The 25894-nt window shown below is 35.7% G+C and overlaps 1 protein-coding gene across 1 annotated transcript in view; it reads right to left on the reverse strand.

Moving 5' to 3' along the window:
- Positions 1 to 752: 752 nt before the first annotated feature.
- Positions 753 to 25894, reverse strand: part of GLRB (glycine receptor beta) — a 52868-nt gene continuing 27726 nt past the window's right edge. Inside the window, exons 5-10 of the mRNA XM_036315172.1 lie at positions 19358 to 19587; positions 19170 to 19252; positions 17271 to 17411; positions 11492 to 11644; positions 8573 to 8865; positions 753 to 2691 (exon numbers count right to left, since the gene is read on the reverse strand). Of these exons, the coding sequence (XP_036171065.1) occupies positions 2395 to 2691; positions 8573 to 8865; positions 11492 to 11644; positions 17271 to 17411; positions 19170 to 19252; positions 19358 to 19587 (1197 nt within the window). The 3' untranslated portion in view covers positions 753 to 2394. The remainder of the gene's footprint in view (positions 2692 to 8572; positions 8866 to 11491; positions 11645 to 17270; positions 17412 to 19169; positions 19253 to 19357; positions 19588 to 25894) is intronic.

Raw genomic sequence — 25894 nt, forward strand, 5'->3', positions numbered from 1 at the left:
CTGGAATAGCAATACTTATATCTGACAAATAGACTTTAAAACAAAGACTATAGTAAGAGACAAAGAAGAACACTATGTAATGATAAAGGGAACAATCCAATAAGACGATATAACTCTTGAAAACATTTAAACACCCAATATAAGAGCACATAAATATGTAAAGCAAACCTTGGTAGACATAAAGGGAGGGACCAACAGTTCCATAGACATAGTAGGGGATTTTACCACTCCATTGACATCAATGGATAGATCTTCCAGACAGAAAAGCAACAAAGAAACAGCAGCTTTAAATGACACACTAAATCACATGGATTTAATTAATATTTTTCAGAGCATCTCACCCCAAAACACTATGATATACATTCTTTTCAAGTGCACATGGAACATTTTCTAGGATAGACTACATGTAAGGCCACAAAAAAAGTTTCAATACATTTAAGAAGAGTGAAGTCAGATCAAGCATATTTTCTGACCACAATTGTATGAAACTAGAAATCAATCACAGGGGAAAACAACTGAAAAAAAAGACACAGAGGATAAATAACATGTTACTAAGGGAGAAATCAAAAGTTACCTTGCAAGAAATGAAAATGAGAACACAACAACCCCAAATGTATGGGACATAGTGAAAGTAGCCTAAGAGGGAAATTCATAGCACCACAGGCCTATCTCAAGAAACAAGAAAAATCTCAACCAATCTAGCTTTACGCTTAAAGGAACTAGAAAAAGAACAACAAACAAAGCCCAAAGTGAGTAGAAGAAAGGAAATAATAAAGTTCAGAGAAGAAATACATGAAATAGACTCTAGAAAAAATACAAATGATCAATGAAACCAAGAGCTGGTTTTAGGAAAAGATGTTGAACAAAACTTTGAAGCAGACTCATTAAGAAAAAAAGAGAGAGGACCCAAATAAATGCAATCAGAAATGAAAGAGAAGTAACAACTGACACCAAAGAAATACACAGGTTTGTAAGAAAAACATTACAAACAACTATTAAAGTCTTCAATATAATAGCATTAAATTATATATCACAATTTATATAAACAATACTTAAACACATTTTATTATAGAATTGACAATACAAACAAAACTCTCCAAATAAATATATTTATTTGGTCGTATATTTATGTTATGTGAATTACTGATAGTTCTAATTTCAGCTTTGGATAAATTAAAAGGTAGTGTGATATTACTAGGAAATGGGAGTCTTAGAAACTCCAAAGTGCCTATTTTCAGGTTGGAACAAGATGAACTTTTAGCAAAAAAGGACATACAAAGAAGTCAGGCCTAACATAAACAAAGATATTTACCTAATCTTTAATTTTTTTGTGACAAATTTAAAAATCATATTTAAATAAATGCGAAAAAATAAATGAATTAAGAAAAAATTTAAATTTTACTTAAAAATATATAAGTATTTTAATAAAATAAGTTAAAAGTCTTAAATGATTATGGGCTCCCCTTATCCCAGCCACCTCAACTCAAGTTACTTCTTGTAATAGGGTATTTTCCTCTTGGTTTCTTAAATATGATGTAAAATCACATATCCTTTGCTATATTCCAATTTAAAATAGATGTCACTCTTTGTAAGGCACAATTATTGTGTATACTCTGTATCAGCAAAATGAAGTCCATGAAAATATATTTAGGTTTTAATGTGGGTTAAATACCACTTCTTTTATCAGAAATACTTAGTCAATGTATCTAGCCTTTATTTTTATCTTATCAGAAGCCAGAATTCAGTATATTTACATAAATCCAGATATCCCTTTGATTACTTCAAAAATGATTAATGTGTTTTATTATCTGGCCTTTTGACAACACAGACACACTTTAAAATGAGCTGATTTTACAAATTAGTAAATTTCTAAACTTTATTTCTCCACAGAGCCCACATAATTATAGCTGATATACCTCTACTTACAAAGTTTAAATAATATGTAATATAACTTTGCTTAATCTGTGATAAAACCATCAAAAATTATACAAGAATAAGATGGCTTTCTCTGAGAGTTACAAGGAAGGAAATTTGAAATTCTACATATCTTAGAATGGTGATCATAACAGGATTCAGCGTGCATGTCATTTTATCAGACTTATCTGAAGTATTTGCAATTTACACTAACTGCAGAGAATGATTTGAATTTTATTTTATGTAGTATGCTTACCCTTCATTTATTCCTAAAGCAGTATGTTTGCTATACATATATACATCATTTTTAGAGCACAGATGTAACAAGACCATGCTGCCATTCAAAATTAAGGTGCCACATTTTTTTTTTTTACAATCAAATGGCATCCAAAATGCAATATATCTTCACAGATTGGCATTGATGAGTGAGGTTGGTCACAATGAAATGGGATTTTTTTTATAGAAATGGGAAACAATGTATCATAAATATACAGACCAATATATAACATTGAAGAACAAGAAGCAGAAAGGAAACAATGCTCTTGCATAAAGGTCGATTCTCTTTGCTGCTGTTGGAATAACGGGTTTGGCGGGGGGAGGCTTCTTGTTGCTCTTTGCCTGCGACTTCCCAAGTCCATTGTTGACTTCGATAGGTTTCCCGTAGCAGTCATAATTGGATAATTCAAAATCTCTTGGCAAGCTCCCCACAATGCTGAAGTCATTAGATCTCAGGTCAGACTTGGAAGTACAAACTTTTTTGCATCTGTTCTCACCAACCTGAAAATAAAAATTAAACACAGAGTGTTTTTAGAATTTTCTATTTATAAAACACATCTCTTCAAAGGGATATTTTAAAAATCAGATATAAAAGACAACTGGTTAAACCATCAGATTGCCTGAACATTTAACTCTAAAATGTGGCCTCTTTCAAGGTTTAGGTCATGGAATGAACTTTGATGGATTATTTTATGTTAAGGGATCAAAATGCAAATAGACATTTATCTTGGGTGCTCCCAGGCTTGTGAGTTCTCAACTGAAAGACCAATGAATAAAAATCCAATATTTAATCACAACACAGACCAATATATGGATTACTACAATATATGGATTACAGAAATCTTCCTCCGGTACTTACAAGCTTTGACTTGTGGACACTATTTCCAAATAAGGTAGTTTATAAATGATAAAGGTATTTACCACCCCAACGAGACAGATTGTTGTCTCTAAACCACACTCACAAATAAGAACTATAAGATGGTCACAACTATCATGAACCAAAGCTTTGCTAGTGAAAGGAATTCCTAACTTGTTGGCTAAAGTTGAATTAGCAAACCACACTCAGAGAACTTGAAGAAATGGTGCATATTTTAGCCAGAGTGCATGCTACAGAGATTATTCTGTTCCAGACAGAAGACTGCATTTAAAGTTCTAGGTTTCCAGGGTTGCCCGAGGAATGTGTAGGTCTCAGCATGTATCAGTGAGTTTTTGTAAAGAGTACATAATTACCTTGATTGGAAGACAAATTGAGAACAGACTCTACATACCAAATGTTTGCATTATCCTCAAACTATCAAAGCAGTTTTCAAAATCTGACACATGGTGGATATCCCACACTTTCTATCTTTAGAATTTTCCACTCTAAAAGCTTTAGATGCACTCACTTTACTTTAGATCCATTCATCAAAACAAAGAACTCTAGCTTTAGACTTAGAAAGTATGACTTCTTATCAGTTATTTTTATTTTTCTCAAAAAAAGCCACATGTATTTACTATAGAAATGCATTTACTGTAAATGATATTTTATATGTGGCTTTTGTATCTGTAAATAACTAAACAAGAAGCCAAATTTATGTGATGTTAGGACTTGTCACACAAAAATACTTCCAATTGTTCTTATTTACATAAATTTTTAATTCTTTTTATTTACATAAACATATTCTTATATTCTAGCAATTTTAATGATGTTAGAATTTTATTTATATAGTTTATTCAAATGTAGGTATAGAATATTTATTCAGAAATATTATTTAAATATAGTAAACATGTCAGTAAGAGAAGAATGATTTCTTCAATGTTAACATATAGCATAGAAAAGCACTCCAAAAAGTTTCAATTTGGTTATACTAAATTTTTAACTATTTATTTTGTTAAAACCTTTTCCGGAGATGTATTTGAAATCAGTGTGTGTGTGTGTGTGTGTGTGTGTGTGTGTGTGTTGATGGAAAGAACCTCTATCTATTACAGAAGTAATTTTTAATGATATGACACAACTAAATAAGGTATAAGATTAAGTTTCCTACTGAGAAGTTCTCAGGTTCCTTAAATAGCTCATGATTCATTAACAAATTGGCTGATCTAATCTTGTCCCTTTCATCAGAAATTTTAAACAGACAACTTCCTTTTTTTAATTACTCTCTACACATATGTATCATTTATATGTACATAAAAGTATAAAATAGTTTATAATATAAACACTATTTTAAAAAATTATCACATGAAGAGGGACTCAATAAAGTGCTTATAAAAGAAATAGTAACCCTAGTTATTAACACATTCTTAAAAGTGATCTTGATTATATTAATCTCCAATTTATAATTTCTCATTATTTTCTCATATGGGTCTCACTTTCATATAAACTTGTCACTTCTCAAAATTACTGGTAGCAAAAATGAGGTAGTATAATAATGAAACTGTAAAAAATAAAAAATAATGCAGATTTAAAACCACCTAATGCTTCAAATTTTAACCTCTGAGGTTTTCCTTCTGATTCTTTTCAGTCTGTGTCTATACACATTTAATAGCAAATCACCTTTTATGATGTTTCTTGAGCAGAAGACTTAGGCACGATTTCAATGTGATAATGGTATTTCCACAGAAGATAAAAATATGCTCAAAATGAATAAACTCTATATATTACACAAAATTTAAATCAACATTTAACTTTAAAAACACATTATTCCTGTAAAGAAACAACTATTTTATTCATGCATGAACAACAACTTTTATATATGAATTTATCCAAATCCATAGACATGAATACTATTTTGGCTTTTTTTCAAAATACCTTTGTTGTAAATAGCACTTACTAGGTATTAAGAACAGGATGATATTGACAACAGTAGGTCCTTAACTGTACTTATTAAATAAAAAAGAAATACATGAGTGAACAAATTAGTAACCAAATTTAGTAACAGCTGAGGAAGTGCAAAATTTAGGGAGGGAAAACTTAGACAATTATAAATGAATAATGGTATATTTCTGTATGTAGTCAAAATTATGAAGTTATGAAAACTTCTTACTAAAAGCTAGGTTAAATTATCATTGATCTTTCTTAAATTTTTTATCATTATGTGTCGTAAGTGTTTCGCTCCACGTCCTGCATGGTTCAGGGTTCGGGTCTGGAAGAGGAGCTGCACAACAAATGAAAAAGAAAAGACGGGAGATAATTTGGGAATACCAGGGGACCAAACGAGCAAGTCCAACTCAAGAGGAAGGACTTCCACTGTGCTCAGGCCTCACCAAGCTTTTTATAGTGAGAGGTAAACAAGGTAGTGGTTACCATAGTTACACAGTTCTTGTGAGTTTCACTTGTTTTGACCATGGTTACACTTTCTGCACTTCCTCAGCCCCTTAGCTTCCCAGATAAGATCTAGGGAGTGTTATAAGGTCAAGCCTAATTATGCTAAGAGGACTGTGCCCTCTAAGCTAGGACTTGTTTGTGACTTTGCCAGCAGGTCAGTCCGAGGCTTAACCCTATATCAGTTTCCCACAATTATGTTTCTTAGCAAGAACATTATTAAAAAATCAGCATTAGCCCAGCTGGTGTGCCACAGTGGTGGAGCATCAAACTATGAACCAGAAGGTCACAGTTCGATTCCTGTTCAGAGCACATGCCCAGGTTGCAGGCTTGGTCTCCAGTGGGGGGCGTGCAGGAGGCAGCCCATCATTGATTCTCTCTCATCATTGATGTTTCTATCTCTCTCTCCCTCTCCCTTCCTTTCTGAGATCAATTTTTAAAAATCATCCTTAAATGTTTTCTATAACCCAAATTTCATTATGCTCCCATTAATATTGTTATTCTGTCTAAAAATAAATGACATATCTGGTTGAAATTACTCAGCAAAAGCAAAATGTTCTGAAAGCAAAATACACTAGAGCAAATACATTTTGAAACCAAAAGCACTAAATTAAAAAGGCAAAAATTGTTTAATTTCTTTTTTTATACTTTTTTTCATGTGTCAATGTGTAACAATCTTACAAATTTCTCACACACATTTACTGTAAGTTTGATGCTTACATTAAAGCTAAATTATTTTTGGACACATTCTCTCATTTTGAAGCCTGTTTGATGATACAAACATTACATAGTTACAATATTAATTTTGGAAATTGCATTTTGGCCTGTAAGAAATAAGAGTAATTTACATTTACATCTGGATATTAGAATTTCTGGTCAATGTTTAAACTCTCTAAGCATCACTCTGCCACTTTTGTAGTAAAATGTCATAGCAATTTCAGAATCCAGACAGGTCTGTGTCTATTAGCAACTGAAAATATAGAGGATTAAAATACGGAAGTTATTATATACTGAACTTTTATTCATTAGGTAATTATTTCAATGTTTAAAAGCTGAATTTAAAATAATATAACTCAGTCTAATACTCTGGATCCTATTTATTCTTCATATTTATGTTCATAAATAATCTTGATATGTTCTACAGTGCTCTGAAAATCTGGTTCTCATGTGTCTCCTTCCCTCAATACCCCACTTCATGGAATGCATTAAGATTCCAAGCTCATCTGCACATTGGTGTTCTGTGGGACTAGAGAATTTCTGCAGTTACAGAGGCCCCACCACACACTAGAGAATGGAGATGATTGTGGCACTCCTGAAATCAAGCACCTGCTCTACAAAACATCTTTGCTTCCTATCTCCAGATCTCTTCACCGGGATCCAAGTTAGAGGGTGGGCAGATTAGCTGGTTGGAAATATGAGGAAGTAGTAAGATTGGAAGCTGTAAGTGGGCAGGTAAGACATGTCAAAGACGTGACTTCTTTTTTAAAAATATGTTTTTATTGATTTTATGCCGAAACCGGTTTGGCTCAGTGGATAGAGCGTCGGCCTGCGGACTGAAAGGTCCCAGGTTCGATCCCGGTCAAGGGCATGTACCTGGGTTGCGGGCACATCCCCAATAGGAGATGTGCGGGAGGCAGCTGATCGATGTTTCTCTCTCATCGATGTTTCTAACTCTCTATCTCTCTCCCTTCCTCTCTGTAAAACATCAATAAAATATATTAAATATATATATATATATATATATATATATATGTTTTTATTGATTTTAAAGAGAGTGGAAGGGGGAGGGGTAGAGAAATAGAAACATCGATGAGAGAGATGTATCAGTCTGTTGCCACGTGTCCACTACCTGGGCATGTGCCCTGACCGGGAATCAAACCCGTAACCTCTGGGTTCATGAATTGACACTCAACCACTGAGCCACACTAGCTGGGCAAAGACATTACTTCTTTAAGGCCATGATAGCTCTCCATTAATGAAAATGTTATTCCTTATGAAAATGATTAGGGTATTAAAGAGTTATAAGGTCTGAAGAAATGTCCTGCAAAGTAGCAACTAATAATTTGCAGAAGTCTTAGTTGTAGTCTCAGGAAGTGAGTTCAATTACTTAGCAAAAAAAGGAAAAATCTACAGGCAGCATCACATAAGAATTGTTTGCCTGCTTTTGTACATAACAATACGTATGTAGCATACTTATCTCATTTAGGGGAGTGGTCAACAAACTGAGTCGCATGGGGCCAGAAAATAGAGCAAGCAAAAGTTTCAAGGTTCTAGAATGCAATATACAAATAGTCTCTTGAGGAATTTTCCATGCTAAGCTCAGTGGAAATCATCTATTGGTTTATTAGTCTTCCCAACCAGAGGACATCAATTAGAGACACTTTGGGGACACTATCCTAATCCATGAAGTAGCCTGTTGCTTCAGGATTTATCAAACCTGAACCTACAAACATCAACCACTATTCCTAGACCTATGATCAAGGACAAGACAACGTGACAGAGTGAAACCTGTCCAATTCTCCAGGTACTCACCCCTAAGCTGGGCAGATCTCAAACTATGTGCTAGTTTCCCTGTGAGCCAGGCACCCGATAAGTAAGTAGCCTGCCTGTCCTGTTCTGGGTGAAACTCTCTAAATTGATGGGAAACATGTAGGGGGATTTAATCCGGAGCATAGCTCCCCTAAGTCTTCACTGTAAGTAAAAGGTTGGTGCTTTCCCAACAGTTCTCTGGCCTTTCACTAAAGCTTTCATATGAGAAACATTTGTAAGGCGGTCTGTAGTTCTGGCAAGACCTCCACATGGGATGGTGACCATCAACGCAGAGATACATCATTAAACTCAGTGGAAAGTCCACCAAAAACGTGATAGGGTGTTGGACTCTTTTTCTTAATGAGTATGTGACCTACATGGTTTCTGGTTGCTTTCCGAAAAGTATGTAGTGCTTAGTTTCTTTTCATCAATGAGAAAAAATGAGTGAATGCCAATTGGATCAAACATTTACGCCCACAGAACAGTATCTCTCTCCTGGCACTAGAGAGCCATGATGGGGGAAATCATCTGGTTGGATAATTTCATTCTTACCTGCAAAGTGCTAATGTGAACCGGAGTCCCTGTACCATTCACAGTATTCTTTTTAGCCGCATTTCCACCTTTTCCATCTGCTTGCTCAGCCTTAGCAATTCTGGCTTTTTCTGCTTCAACTCGTTTGGGGTTATTTAGCATCACCTGGACAACAGCATACTCCACAAGGGAGGCAAACCCAAAGAGAAGACAAGCAATGAGCCATACATCAAGAGCCTTCACGTAGGAGACTTTGGGAAGTTCAGCAGCAAGGGTTGTGCACTCAGAGGCCAAGCTGAGTACTGAAAAGATACCTACAGAAACAGAAGTGGGAATTAAAGTTGCTATTTAGCCCTGTGAAAAAATGTCCTGCAACCATTACTCTTTAACTCCCTCTCCAATACGCTCCAGAGACCCATGAACAATTCATCAGGTCCCTTTAAAGCACAAAGAGTAGAAGAAATAATACACACAGACTTTTTATGTCAGCATTATCAAATGTGGTTGGGGATGTTTGTAAATACTCAGTAAACAAAGAAATAGAAATTTAAACTGAGACATAAAAACACCTTTTGGAGCTGGTTTAAATATCAAAGCTATCTAAAACTCTTCTCTAGTATCTCTGAGGAAGCTACAAAGCTTATTTCGTTTCTTTAGCATTCTTTCAGACAGTTATAGAGTTGAATTTGATCCCACGAACAACTGAATCTGAACAAAAATAGAACATATAAAGCAATTTACTGATAAGGGTCACAATTTTTTTAAATGTAATAGGAAAGACAAAGTACAGAACATTCCTGGTTATTTTAGAGAAAGCAAATGATTCCGGTTTTAAAGGAAAGAAGGAAATTCTGCTATATGTAATATTAACGGTACATGGAAAGCTAACTCCAAAGTACCCCTGGGAGCCAGACATTTCTTTATATTTTATTTTTTCATTAATTTTATTGGGGTGAGACTGGGAAACAAGATCACATATGTTTCAAGTGTATATTTCTAGGATACATCATCTGTAGGTTGCTTTGTGTGCTCACCACCCAAAGTCAAATCATCTTCTGTCACCATATATTTGGTTCTCTTTACCCTTTACTACCCCTCCCAGGCCCTTCCCTCTGGTAACCACCATACTGTTGTCTGTGCCTGTAAGTTTCAGTTTTATATCCCACATGCGAGTGAAATCATAGGGTTCTAGCTTTTTCTGACTGACTTATTTTGTTGCCACAAATGGCAGTATTTCATCTTCTCTTATGGCTGAGTAGTATTCCATAGTATATATGTACTGACATTTCAATTTATACAGAGCAGGGCAAAAGTAAGTTGTTCACATGGAAAAAGACATGCAAGTTATGATTGTTACAGTAGCTTTGTTAACTCAAAAGAATGCCACAATGGCACACACACAAAAAAACCTACTTTTGCTCACGCCTGTGTTACTACATGAGAGTAAAATATTTCTAGTAAACCAAAAAATATTGACTATTTGCGGGGGGTGGGGGGAAATGCATAATGTTTTTGACAAGTCTAGTAATTTAAGTCTAGTTTTGGGTGTTTTATTGCCAGAAAATTATACTGCATAGTTAACTCTTATCCTCTACAATAATTAATCTATCAATTGTCATTGTCTTCAATACTGATACGTGACCCTTAGAATAAAATTTCCTACACGTTTGGTTATTAAGACATAGATTTGGTCTCTGTGGTTTTTATTAGATGTAAACCTCCAAGTTTCTTATTCAGACAATGTTGTCATTTTCATTGCTTCTTTCCTGGTTTCCTTCTTTTCAAAATCTGTAATTCATTTAATTATCCCTGTAAGTTGGAACAGGGAGATTTGCACAAGGCTTTTCTGATGGAAGAAAAAAATGAAATTCTGCAACCAGTCAGTCACTGAGAAGTCAGATATATCACATTTTTACCTATGTGAGTTCTAGGTTATATTCAGAACATACACACATGCATGCACATACACAAACACACAGTCATGAAAAGACTTAAAACACTCCTAACAAACACTCCAAACAAAATGTCCTTACTTTGAAATTCATTCACTTTACCCATTAGTAAGGCTCTTGATGACCTCCCTAAGCACAGACCTTTTAGTCCCTGTACCGACACGATTTTCAACTCTGGCTAACGGTGCTTCCATGTCACAGAACATTAAAAATAACGATTGGAGGGTATGGATAACCAGCCCTTACTCTTTCTAGCCACTGCTGATGATATAGCACAGTGATGGCGAACCTTTTGAGCTCGGCGTGTCAGCATTTTGAAAAACCCTAACTTAACTCTGGTGCCGTGTCACATATAGAAATTTTTTGATTTTTGCAACCATAGTAAAACAAAGACTTATATTTTTGATATTTATTTTACATATTTAAATGCCATTTAACAAAGAAAAATCAATCAAAAAAGAGTTCGCGTGTCACCTCTGACACGCGTATCATAGGTTCGCCATCACTGATATAGCACATAATAACTGATGTTTAGGAAAGTGATGCTTAGTCATTTTTTTAAAAGAAGTAGGATTTTATATCCCTGACAGAGAGTATAAGATAGTATAAATTATTTATTGGAAAGATTTTCATAAAAGTTATTGTTTTTAAGTTTGTCACTATTTGGGAATTTAGACTTTAGTTATCAGTGAATATCACGTATTAATAATTATTTTATGAAAGTCAAAGTAGGATATATTTACTGTTGAAAATGCCCAAGGACACACACACACACACACAAAAAAAAAAACTTAGCTTAATTAGAGTGCCTAAATATTGAGAAAATCTAACTTAATGGCACGTTTTAAGGAGGTTAAAAAAAAAAAAAAGGAAGAAAAAGCTTGCCATCAACTCCCAAACTAATTATTTCAAAATATTTGACTGTATAGTTAGTTCACTAAAGACATCACACATTCCTGACACAAGAGGGAAGTATGGAGCACTTTACCCAGCGGCACTCTGGCAGCACTGGCGTCGGGGTTGATCCAGAAGGAAAGCCAGGAGAGAACCACGATCAGCAGGGTCGGGGCGTAGACGCCCATCATGTAAAACCCAACCTGTCTCCGCAGGGTGAAGATGACTTCCACACAGGTGTAGTACCCTTCCGAAACAAACGTATTAAAACATGAGGTTCTCACCCACATCCAAATTCAGAAATCAATAAGGTACCTATAAGTTATGTTACTTCTATTTGAGACAGTTTCACAAAGTCAACTAGAGAGTGTGTGTGTGTGTGTGTGTGTGTGTGTGTGTGTGTGTGTGTGTGTATGGTGTGGTCTATAAGGATGACACTATAGGGCCAGTTTCACCTGACCTTTCACAACTTCACTATGACATTGAGAAACAGATACCAATGTGTGGCTCCACTTCCATCACTGCCTTGGCTAGAAGCCTTTGTTCAGAGAATTTACAATGGACTTAAACTTCTCATTTACTCTCTGAGAAAATTATCTCAAGGAATCATACAGGGTGCAATAAACCAAATCCAGACAAGTCCAGAAAGAAACACTCCTGAACTACATGTGGTCAGTATAATTTTTCACCCGCATCTATCACTTCTTATCTATAAAGCAGGGCAGTCTCCTATACTTATATGCATATTGAAGCCTTAAAAACTAAGAATGTATTGGAAGTAAACATTAGCGAGAATAAGTGTTTTCATTTTATTTAGATAGAATATTATAAAGTACAAGCATCTGAGATTCCTCTCAATTCTCCCTTCCTCCACTCCAAGCCCTCAAACATTCTCTGGCTGAGGGAAAGGACTTCATTTTCATAACCTGAGACAAATGCAGACATTTCTTTACAACATAATTCTGGAGCTGCCATGACATCAACTAGTTCCCCCAAATTAATCACAAATTATGAGCAGCCTCATAATAACTTTTGATGACTTGAGACAGAAAATAAGTGACGTAAATAGTCTCCTAACACTGGACTATTTCCAGATGTTTGTATTTAATTTTTAAATGCTTTAGTACTTTCAGTCAGCAATTTAAGTGTGATATTTAATGCCTAAAGCACTAAATTTAAATTAAAATGTCATTTACCATTCAACCAAAGTAAGGTTATGTACAAATACCAAGAAGTTAAAATATCTTCAATATCTTCAGAAATTTTTTGATTTTTGCAACCATAGTAAAACAAAGACTTATATTTTTGATATTTATTTTACATATTTAAATGCCATTTAACAAAGAAAAATCAATCAAAAAAGAGTTCGCGTGTCACCTCTGACACGCGTATCATAGGTTCGCCATCACTGATATAGCACATAATAACTGATGTTTAGGAAAGTGATGCTTAGTCATTTTTTTAAAAGAAGTAGGATTTTATATCCCTGACAGAGAGTATAAGATAGTATAAATTATTTATTGGAAAGATTTTGTGTTCAGCCTAAACTGTACATTGTTATTTATAAATGTTGAAACAAATAAATTAACAATGAATAAATAAAATACTTATAGGAAAAAGACAATATTACTTTTTACTATTTTACATTTAAAAAGTAATATTTATCTATTTTTCCCGGTTATAAAGAATGTATACACTTCTGACACTAGAACAATCTTCATATTTATTCATTAATGGTGCTTATAACAAAATTTGCCATCATTAGAGCTAACATGTAAGAACAATAAATAGCTGATTTGGGCTGAAGCAAATTCTAATTATGCCACATGTTTCCATATTATCAAAAAACAATAAATGCAGAATGTTTTTTCTTTTTCTTTTTAAATTTTAATTTCATGAAAACTAGACACAGGTTTTAAAAGATACAAAAGGCAATAAACTAAAAAAAAATATCCCTCCCTTTTCTGTTTCTAGCCACTCATCTTAACTTCCTGCCCAGACAAACAAGAACACATGTTTCTAACTAACAATCACGTGCAAATTTTCCAAAATATAATCTTTCATAAATCCAATATGCTACGGTTAAGAAGCTCACAGTATTTCCCACAAGTGGTTCTGAAGTACCTGGCTTTGTAATGTATCACTTAAGTTAATTTTATATTCATCTAGTATGTGAGAAATAGGGAATGACACAATGTGCTTATGTATTTTTAGGTAGCCCAAGTAGTCAGAAATATGACAATTTACTATAGAGTTGTTCGCTTTAAGACAAATTTTTGCATTCCATCCAACCATGTTTAAATGACAGCCTAAATAACACAAGTCCTGTATTCTAAAGCAAGTTTCCACCACGTTCCCTTAGGAAGGCACCTCTGGGGGAGCTTCCCAAGATCTGGACGCATTTGGCAGTAAAATACAGGCTTGGATATTATCGCGATTTGCTCCATAAACTTTTATGAGAAACATTTCTTGACCTTTTTTGATCTCTTCCTGGTACTGTTACATTTATGAGAGGCAGGTGGGCAGCTAATTGATATAAATGTTCATTGGCAAATTCAATTTATTTTCTATTTCCTGTGGGATTTCATTTCATTATTATTCACTCAGGCTTCCAATTTAAGTATTTTTGTATACTTTCCCACATATTTCTCCACCTTTGCAATTTCTACAATTATTAAAACAATTTTTAATCAAGTTAAAGCCAATTCATTATTTCTGATATTGCTGTACACATTAAGGAATATGTAGGCCATTATTTTATATATGCTGTTCTCTATATCTTTTTCACTACTTGATTAAGCATTCCATATGTTTTGAATGTTCTATTTTTCTAAATACATTTCTCAATGTTATGCAAAGATTAATTTATGATTTACTTATATTCATATGATTCATGTAAATGCTGATAAAGCATGTTTACTGAAACACAATGCCAAATATTTTTATATTAACCTTAAGTTTTTTGTTAACTTTTTTTCTGTAACTAATGAGATAGCAGGGACTTATTTATGATAACAAAAAATTCTACAAAATGCTTTACTTTTCATAAATCTTGAGTAATTCTTCAAGTACTCTCTACCACAGCACACCTTTTCATTTTTTTCTCAGAACTAAAATGAACTATATCTGTTTATTTATTTATTTACCATATTAGAGTATGAATCTATAAAAGGACATCGTTCTCTCTTTTATTCACTGTTGAATCCCCAAATGGGGACTTTTAAATGAAGGAATTAAAGGTAAAAAAATTAAAAGCCCCATAATTTTCAATGCTGGTCCTTAATTTTATGCTATTACTTAAAATTGGAAATAAGATTACTAGTTTTACTTTCATCTCTAGATGAATTTTAAAACTTCAATAAACGTATTACATATTTTCAAAAACAACAGACTATTAATGTTAAGCATATAATCTGAATGTGGGTAAGTATTGTTAAAGTCCAATAGGACTGACTCCACAGGTTGTGTAGTGATGCCAGACTCACTATCCCAGGACATCATTTAGTAACAGTAGACTTTGGGCAGTTTCTTTGCTTCATTATCCTAATGTGTAAACAGGGAGAATACGGTAAAAGTAATGAACTCAGAGCATTGTTGTGAGGACTAAGTCATAGAATTCCTACAAAGCAGTTAAAACAAAGCCTAAAATAGAGCCAGAACTCAAAAAGCCATCTGCTAAATATGTGTTTTCACAACCATCTCAAATGATTTTTCTTGACTTTCAAGTTTTTTTTTATTATAGTTACTAGGTGAACTGTAAAAATCCCTAAAACTGTAGTCAGTCTCCTTAATTTGAATGGGGAGTATAGAGAGAAGGAATACTATACTATATGCCTAGGCTATGGCTGACCCTGATTTGCCTGGTGACATTCAGTCACCCTGCATCTCAGTTATTTTATTTCAGTATCAATCTGGTCCTTTCTATATTTAAAATTCTATGTGTCTATGATTTGTTCATTGAGTACTTACATGACCACTTTTTTAGTTTTGCCTTTCAAAAAACTTGGTAATTATTTTTTATTATCAAAGTATAGTTGAGAGTCAATATTGTATTAGTTTCAGGTGTACAACATAATGATTCCACATTTATAAACTTTACGAAGTGATCACCATGATAAGTCTAGTAACCATCTATCACAGTAGAAAGTTATTATAATCTTATTGAATTACATTCACTACCAGTGGTCGGCAAACTCATTAGTCAAGAGAGCCAAATATCAACATTACAATGATTGAAATTTCTTCTGAGAGTCAAATTTTTTAAACTTAAACTATATAGGTAGGTACATTGTTATTAACTCAATTAGGGTACTCCTAAGGCTTAGGAAGAGCCACACTCAAGGGGCCAAAGAGCCGCATGTGGCTCTGTGAGCCGCAGTTTGCCAACTATGGCCCTAGGCTATACATTACATCCCCCTGACCTGCTGACTTTACAGTTATAATAAGAAGTTTGCACCTCTTATTCCCCTTTACCTTTTTACCCCTCTCACCACTCCCCTCCCCTCTGGCAGTGTTATAAATGCAACAATAACCAATTTGTAGACAAAGTTAGTTTAAGCATCTGTTGTAATTGACCTTTAAATAAAGTAACAGGTTATATAACATTTCTATGTAAATAAATAATGTAAAATATATGTAAATAGCCCCCAGACTATTTAATAATCTGTTATTAAATTAACAAATTATAAAACATTTATATAAAAATTGACTATATACCATTTATATGTAAGTAGTTCCTAAGGACTATTCATTTATTTGAGGATCAACAAACAACAGATATTTAAACTAACTTTATCTCTGAGTTGCCCAGTGTTGCATTTATTATAACACTCTTAATATGCAAATGTCACTCCACCTTTTATTTTAATATCAGCAGAAATATTTTAAATTATATTTTGTTCTTGGTGATGTCATGATGGCAACACTTTAGCTCAAACATTTGATATTGCTGAATTCTATACAATACACTATACGTTGTTATTTTTGAACAGTCAACATAGATGTTGCCATAAATGTAAACTTTATATCTATCCCTGAATATCTTTGTCTTGATTTACTTCCTGAAATGTAATTAGAATTGTGTGGTATTTACAAGTCAAACTGATTATTAGTAATAATCAAAATTCAATCACTTTTTATTTATATTGCTAATCAAAATAACACTATGTTTAATATGTAAAATCACTCAGTAACATGTAACTATCAGTAGAGACTCAAAGGTTAAGACTAATCATATTATAAAAGTATTGAGTAGTGATTACTGTATTTTTATTTCTGTAAAAGCTTGAGGTAATTAGTGAATGAGGTTAATTTGTTGTGCTTTTCATAATTGGCTGTTCCATAACTTAGGCCAATAATATTAAACGTACAAAAATATTGACTTACGTCCAAATACTTCACACACTCATTGCTTCTTGCACAGCATGAAGATTAATGCTTTTTATAACTAATAATATTGGTCAACCACTACCTAAAAATTGCTCACAGACAACAGATGAGTATAAATGAATTATGTTGCTCATATCCACAGTGTTTGGTCCCAGATTGAATCTTGCCGAAAGTAGAATTTCTTCATAACATCTGGAAAACCACTACCTGGCTAAGTTCATGTTACTAAAATAAAAAATTGAAAACCTCTTCTTACCCAGAATTACATTAAAAAGGCAAAATTCTCCAGTAATAAAAATGTTTTTAAAAACTTTAGTGAATGCAATTTTATGAGAAATTTAAATATAATATTGTAAAGATATACTAATAAATATTGAACTTATTTTTAACTAGTTTTCTTCTATTTTGCCCTTAGCATATATTAATATTAAAACAGATCTTTGAAATAGGATTTAGTTTTGTTTAACTTAAAGATCATTACTTACCAGTGCCTTTATAGTATTTTGTACAGTTACCATATTCAATATCCTCCTTTTTAATATCAAATTGAGGCAAGGCAATTTTTTCTAACTGAACAGGATCCCCTGACTGCCAGATAAATCGTAAATCATCAGTTGTGTAACCAACTATAAACAAAAATAAATAAAAATATTAGTTTGAAATGCAATTATTAATGCTTTCTTAGCATTTTAATAATTCAAATATTCAACACCAAAATGATAAGAGACATGAAATTGTTATTAAAATTAGGTAATATCTATAGCCACTGATGAAAATATTAACACAAAAGTTAAAGATAGTAGTCTTAAAGAAAGAACATGTTAAAATAATCAGCATATTATATATAAAATCCTAGGGTCATACATATCATGTGAGAATTCTGCAATGTCATCAATAAGAAAAAGTAATAAATAAGTGATACTAGCTTTCAAATCATGCAATATACTACCTGGGAAATTTAAAATAAATATAAGCACCAAAACATTTTTAAGAAGTAACTATAAACTTCCCTAAAGGGGTTGCATTGCCACAGGAGAGCAATAAAACAATCCCATCCTCCCCCGACCCCTCTCCCGCTCCAGGGGCCATCATTATGGCATACTGAAGCACAGATTCTGGGCTTAAGTAACGTGGCCCATATGGGCTTTTACAGCATATAGTAACCTACCGTTCAACTCTAAAGTGCATATATTTTTAAAGCAATATTTTAGTTCTTCTGATAATAGAATGGAATATAAATACATAGTTGAGTTTTTAAATGAAAATACACAAGCACACATATGTGTGATACATACACCAACATGGACATATATACACTAACATCTGCAAAATCTTATTTTATAGTTAGAAAGCAATAAATACTCAAATTTAAGATCCAGATTTAGTAACTTAAATAAAAAACAGCTAATAATCATTAATTTTAAAACATATCATCCAACAAGCATATGCTTGCCTACAAGGTTATTATTGTTTATTCTCCACAGAAATAGGTTATGGTAAACAACTAATCAGGTTAAAGATTCCTTATGTTAGTGTTAATATTTTTTTAAAATGCATGGGTGAGTTCTTTTTTTAAAAAATATATTTCATTGATTTTTTTACAGAGAGGAAGGGAGAGGGATAGTCAGAAACATTGATGAGAGAGAAACATTGATCAGCTGCCTCCTGCACACAACCCACTGGGTATGTGGCCACAACCAAGGTACATGCCCTTGACCAGAATCGAATCTGGGACCTTTCAGTCCACAGGCCGACGCTCTATCCACTGAGCCAAACCGGCTAGGGCTTAGTGTTAATATTTTGAATTTTATTTTTAAAAGTCAAGCCTTTTAGCAAATTAATATTTTTAGAGGTACCCATTTCAATTAGTGCACCTATTTCATGTTTTATGATATGAAATATATCTGATCGTAGAAACATAGAGAATCCAATTTTGTAAAAAAAAAATAATAATAATAATGTTTATACACCGATAGAAAAATGAATGCTTGGGAGGATTTAAATAATATTTTTGCACGTTTTTCAAATTTTCTGCTCTAAAAATGTGGTTTTAATATCAGAAAATTATTAGGAAAGCATTTTCTCCTTTATCTTGCCTACATTACTATTTCAAATGAAGATGGCAATTGGAATAAGTTAGAAGTGAACACCTACATCAATTTAACTGTAATACAAAATTAGAATAGTACCAAGAGGATTTGTTTTAGTACAATTAATATAGTAAAAAACTAACGATAATTTCCTTAAATAAATTATTCTAATGACTATTTGTAATCAAAAGCCTTCGTTTTTACCATTGCTATCTAAGATATTAGTAGAATGCACTGCCTAGAAATTTTAAATATTTTTATTCTTATAGTCATTTAGAGTTTTGTTTTACATACAGCTCTCAAGTTGCATTTTGCAGCGTTGTGTATCCATGGGAAACAAGGTCAAGTCCAATGGGCATGAAAGAGTAATAGATAACCTGAAAGTAGAAACAGAGGTCGTAGAAGTCATTTAACATATTTCCCCCTGACATGCTGATTTTAAAAGGAAAATATAAATGTACAAATATTAAACATCAAAGTACCTCATGCTGACAAGGACATCTCCATCCCGAAAAATAAAGAGGAGGATATTCTCCTGGGTTACATCATGAAAATTGGCACTTTTTTCATTTGCAAAAAACAAATCAGGTTTCCACAGACACTTGTACATCGTGGGATCCACTGTCAGGGCATCTGAGCCCCGAAAATCGCTGGGGAGCTTCAGCCTGGGATCGTTCCATTTTTGTCTCAGGAAGATATTAACTCTGTAGTCCTAGGGAAAGAAAAAAAAAATGTGTGCAGGAGTGTGTTTATTGCCAATTTTAAGAACATATTCAGTGGTGGATTTAAAAAGGCTTCAATGATTAGCAGCAGAAATATTCTTTCTCTTCTAACATTAACCAGGATCAAAACAGCTCAGTCACTAAGTACAAAGAGCTCCATCAGCAGTACAAAAAGACCCTTGTGTCTATTTAATTACTCTCTACAGACATTTCCGCAGCACTTGCTAGCTCAAACATCAGAATATAACTTTACCAATAATTGCTTTACCTTTATATAAATACAAATTACTAGTTGGTTAGGAATTGTTATCATAAAAGCATGGGAACTGCTAAACATTATTATTATGCTTCCCAAAAACCATAATAAACTTTAGTTAATAATAGACAAGAAGCCAAAGGAAAATATTTCTACTTGTCTTTTACTAAGTAGCAAACTATAAAAATAATATATGTATATAACTATGTATATTATATAACACATTATATAATATGTTCCTCAGAAGGAAAAAGAAAAACTATCAGACATGTAAATGATTACACAGAGAAAATGAGAAAATCAAATAAAATTTGGATTATGCAAAACAGATAAAAGCACATACAAAATATTATGTTATATTCAACAATGGTACAAAAATGTTTTCAAACCTACTAAGCAGTAGCTAATTATATATTCGAGGTTCGGCCCATCTCCAAATGTTTTAATTTTAAAACTTTGTAAAAACTGAATTCTATAAAAAATTTTGAATTATATCAAGAGACATAGATTTTAAGAATATGTAAACTTAGGAACGTATTTAATAACTTAATACATTATATATCTGTTATTGAAATAAGGTTTTGGCACAAATTGGGTTGTTAGTATATACAGTCAAACTCAGCATTGAGGCATCAAGGTCAGATCTTTTGATTTTAATTTTTATAAATTTTTTAAAAATAAATTTTATTTTATTTTAGAGGGAGAAAGAAACTTTGATGTGAGAGAGAAACACTGACTGGTTGCCTCATGCACACACCCTGACCAGGGAACAACCAGGAAACCTGGTTATGTGCTCTGACCAGGAATCCATTCGGCAACCCTTCAGTGCATGGGACAACACTCAACCCACTGAGCCACACCAGCCAGGGCATGATTTTAATTTAATATAGTGAACTCAGATATGTACAAAAATGTACTAGGTATAGATTGTATTGGGCTTCAGCTTCCTTATTTTAAATCACTCAAAATTCATAAAATACTATTCTATCTATATATAGCCTTTAGCATAATCAAAATGAATTAGGTCATAAACTTCAAATCCAAATCCGAATAATTAAATAAAAAGAGATGATAGTTCATCTTATATTAAATAAGACCTAATATATTTCCATATATGGAAACGTAGACACACACTTTATAAATGTATAACATAAAATTAAGCATAAGCAATAAGCAATGACTCTAGAGAAGCTTGGGGAATTTACTTTCTCTTTCATATGATCTTCAGACAATGTATAGTAATTAGAGAAAATAAGGCACATAATAACAGCAAACATTTACCAAATTATAGACAGTGAAGTAAAATTTAATTTACCTACCTTTAACAGCTACTCTAAACTTAAATGTTTATAAAATCTTCAACATATGAATTGATTCTTAAAAATCATAAGCAGATGGTTTTCGAATGCCAGAGTCAAATACATTAAGGATCATATAAGCTAACACTGAACATATCTGCACCATTGGAAAAAAAAGGTAATATTTTCCCAATCAAATGAACATGGAATCAAAGAGAGAGTAAAAAAATCCCTAAAACCCTAGAAAATGGAGACCTCCCATGCACAGTTACATGACATTTTTTTTCCAAAATATACACATATCTTAATATTCATAATGGAACTTAAGTGATTACATCATATCTGAATTTGATTGTGACAACTTACAGAAATTAACTCAAATATGTCCAAGACAAAGGCTTATCTCCCCCACATGGTGAGCATTCCAGTAGATGCGATGGTGCTTCCTGATAAATGTTTCTATCCATGTCATGTAAACATGCATGGCCCTCCACTTGTGAAGGCTCGTTAGGTTCAATCACCTATACCAGTGGTCGGCAAACTCATTAGTCAAAAGAGCCAAATATCAACAGTACAACGATTGAAATTTCTTTTGAGAGTCAAATTTTTTAAACTTAAACTATATAGGTAGGTACATTGTTATTAACTTAATTAGGGTACTCCTAAGCTGGCCTTTGCTAAAAACGTCCTCAATCTGATTGAGGCACATTCACTGAGGTCGACCCCTTCCAACTCTCACATCCACACTCGTCTTGTATACTTGTTTTGTCTATCTCCTTTCCGAAAACCCACTTCTGCGCATGGGCCACGAAGTTTCAATCGCACTGTACGTGCGCGCCTGCACATGGTATTTTGTGGAAGAGCCACACATGTGGCTCGCGAGCCATGGTTTGCCGACCACTGATCTATACTAATAAAAGCCTAGGTGGTCCTCAGACCCTCACGCACAATGTTGTCACAAGACGGCTGCCATAAGATGGCCGCTTGCACAGAAGAGGCAGAACACGGGGGCCAATTCGCGCAGTGAGGCCTGGGGTCATGCGACTCCGCGCAGTGCGGAGGAGGCCAGGCCGGTGCAGAGGAGGCGGGTCATGATGACGGAGGCAGGTCATGGCAGGGGAGGGCAGTTGGGGGTGATCAGGCTGGCAGGGGAGTGGTTAGGAGTCAATCAGGCCAGCAGGGGAGCAGTTAGGGGGTGATCAGGCTGGCAGGCAGAAGCGGTTAGGGACAGTCAGGCGGGCAGGCAGGCAAGCGGTTAGGAGCCAGCAGTCCTGGATTTTGATGTGGGGGAGACTGTGCATGTTTAGTAGCAGGGTATATATGAGAATTCCATGCTTTCTGCTCAATTTTTTCTGCTGTATACCTAAAACTGCTCTAAAAATGAGGTCTACTGTTAAAAAGTGAATGTAAAATATGCTATAAACAAAGTGAAAGGAAACACAAAGTTAAGAAAAAATTATTTAAAAATTGTAGATAAGGTCAGAAGATCACTGTTTGCCCTTCCAGTATCCTACTAAAATATTTCCCAACAAGCCCACCTAAGAGTTAAATGGTTTTCCAGGAAAATGTAACATTCTTTGAATTGTCATTGTCTTTTATTAGGGCCCCCAAACTCTGTAAAGTTATATAACTTATAGAAGATTGATAAATCAAAAAATTATGCAAATGATTTCTGTCAGGTCTAAGGATAATCCCAAAAATTATGCCTTTATTGCCCCGTGGAACAGTAAGTCTGCATCAAATTTAGGAATCTAATTCTAGCACTCTTTCTTTCAATGCAGTCTCCTGAATCTTCCATTAAATCAACTTTAGTGTTCTGCTGGTTCCCTCATTAATGAGTTATATAAATCAATGACATGCCCTACTATATTTGTTTTTAACTTTTAAAAGAATTATATTTTACCCTCAAAAAGTTGAACATAAAATAACCACATGATCCAGCATTTCCACTCCTAGGTATATACCCAAATGAATTGAAAGCAGAGACTCCACATGTAAATCCTATATAATAAAGAGGTAATATGCAAATTTACCATCACGCCCTCACACAAGATGGCCACCCCCATGTGGGCACAAGATGGCCACCACAAGATGGCTGGCAGGGGAGGGCAGTTGTGGGTAACCAGGCCAGCAGGGGTGGGCAGTTGGGAGTGACCAGGCCAGCAGGGGAGGGAAGTTGGGGCGACCAGGCTGGCAGGGGAGGGCAGTTGAGGGTGATTGGGCCAGTAGGGGAGCAGTTAGGCGTCGATCAGGCTGGCAGGGGTGTGGTTAGGGGGTGATAAGGCTGGCAGGCAGAAGCAGTTAGGGGCAATCAGGCAGGCAGGCAGGTGAGCGGTTGGGAGCTGGTAGTCCCAGATCGTGAGAGGGATGTCCAATTGCCAGTTTAGGCCCAACCCCTGTGGGGTCCCAGATTGGAGAGGGTACAGGCTGGGCTGAGGGACACCCCCTCCCCCTCCAGTGCACGAATTTCGTGCACCGGGCCTCTAGTTTATATTCATAGCCATAATATTGTGAAATAGGTGGAAACAACCTAAGTCTTCATCAACAGATAAGTGAATAATCAAGACGCAGTATATACATACAATGAAGTATTATCTATAATCCTAAAGGCCCAGTGCACTAAATTCATGCAGGGGTAAGGTCCCTATGGGCTGCCAGCTGCCGGCCTGGGCCTTCCTTCATTCCACGCCGCACCCCGATGGTCAGCACACATCATAACAAGCAATCAAATTCCTAGTCGGTCAAACTCCCGAGGGGACACTTTGCATATTATGTTTATATATATATAAAGCCTAATATGCAAATAGACAGAACGGCGGAACAACCGAACAACCAAACAACTGAACAACCGGTTGCTATGATGTGCACTGACCACCAGGGGACACGCACAGAACATGGTGAATGTCAGCAGCAGGAGGCAGAGTGTGGAAGATGGCAGGCATTGGCTGCGGTGGAATGATGGAGCAGGTGAGCAGGGGCGCCATACTAAGTTGGGCAACAGTTGCTGTCATTGGGGCGAGCCTCTGGTGGTTACTGAAAGTTCTTTGTTCCTGCACGTCGCAGGCCTGCTGAGTGCTTACACCTGTTGCCGGCGCTGGCCCCACTCATACCTACTGTCGGCACTAAAGCTTCAGCTCCTACCTGCTGCCGGTGCTGACCCCACTTGCACCTGCTGCTGGAGCCAGCCCCAATTGCTCTGTGCTATCAGCACATGCGAGTGGGGCTGGCACTGTCAGCACATGGGAGAGGTGGTGGCGGGAGCGTGGCTGCCAGCAGACAGGGGACTGGAGGCCACAGTGGGAGGGACTGGATGGAAGCATGGTGGATGGGCCAAGACCCAACCCAGTGCCCACTGCAGCCTCACAGCCCACAGTTCCTTTCACAGTGCATGAATTCATGTACTGGACCCCTAGTCCTATCTAACAATAGCCAAACATGGTAATTGACCATACCTTCACTACGCCTCCCATCGGCTAATCAGCAAGATATGCAAATTAACCGCCAACAAAGATGGTGGCTAATTTGCATACTGCAGGCAGGGTGGGACAGCGCGACCCGCCAGTGTGAGCCCCCATCGAGGCCCCCGTGGGCAATGCCAGAAGCTGCTTGCCTGCCGCCCGGGACTGGATCCGGTCCTGGACTGCAGGCACATCGGCCCCACAAGCCTTAGGAGCAGCCTGCCCGCCTGCCTGCTGCCCATACACAATCCGTCCCGGGCTGCAGGCATGCTGGCCCCGCAAGCCCCAGGAGCCACCTGCCCACCGCCCAGGACCTGAAGTGAATTTAACACATTGTATGCGGGAAACCTATACGTTTTACGTTGACTGGTAGTAGAGCGTGGGACACATATTTTATAGACGCGGGATACGTTTTTTATAGACTAGTGGTAGAGTGTGGGTAACGTATAAATACGTAAACTAAAGTTATTGTAATTTTACTGAACGTTGCCATTTGTGCAAAAAATTAGCAAAAATGGCCCGTGCCACCTGTTAGTGCGCGATAAAAACTACCCACAAACGATGTGTTAAAGAAGGGATTAGCCAAAGAAAATATACGCACAACCCATGGACAGAGACAACAGTATGGTGATAGCCAGAGAGAAGTGGGGGGCAAGAGCTGGGTAGAGGGGGAAAAAGGAGGGAAATAGGGACATCCTATATAATAATAATAAAAGGCTAATATGCAAATTGACTGAACGGCAGAATGACCAGTTGCAATGATGCTCACTGGCCACCAGGGGGCAGATACTCGATGCAGAAGCTGCCCCCTGGTGGTCAGTGCACTTCTATATGGGGAGTGCCACTCAGCCAGAAGCTGGCTCATGGCTGACCAGTGCAAAGGTGGTGGCAGGAGCCTCTCGGACCTCCATGGCAGCACTAAGAATGTCCAACTAACAGTTTAGGCAATCCCCTAGGGGCCTAAGTCTTTAGTCGGACATCCCCCGAGGGATCCCTGGCTGCCAGAAGGATGTCTGACTGCAAGCTTAGGCCTGATCCTCCAGGGAGTGAGCCTAAGTCGAAAGGTGGACATCCCCCAAAGGGTCCTGGACTGCAAATGGGCACAGGCTGGGCTGAGGGACCCTCCCCACGCCCCCCGAGTGCACAAATTTTTGTGCACTGGGCCTTTAGTCCTATTTAATAATAGACAAAGATTGAAATTGACCATACATTCACTACACCTCCCATTGGATAATCAGTGAGATATGCAAATTAACCACCAACAAAGATGGTGGTTAATTTGCAT

The sequence above is a fragment of the Myotis myotis genome, unplaced genomic scaffold (assembly GCF_014108235.1).
Source record: "Myotis myotis isolate mMyoMyo1 unplaced genomic scaffold, mMyoMyo1.p scaffold_m19_p_6, whole genome shotgun sequence".
Taxonomy (NCBI): domain Eukaryota; kingdom Metazoa; phylum Chordata; class Mammalia; order Chiroptera; family Vespertilionidae; genus Myotis; species Myotis myotis.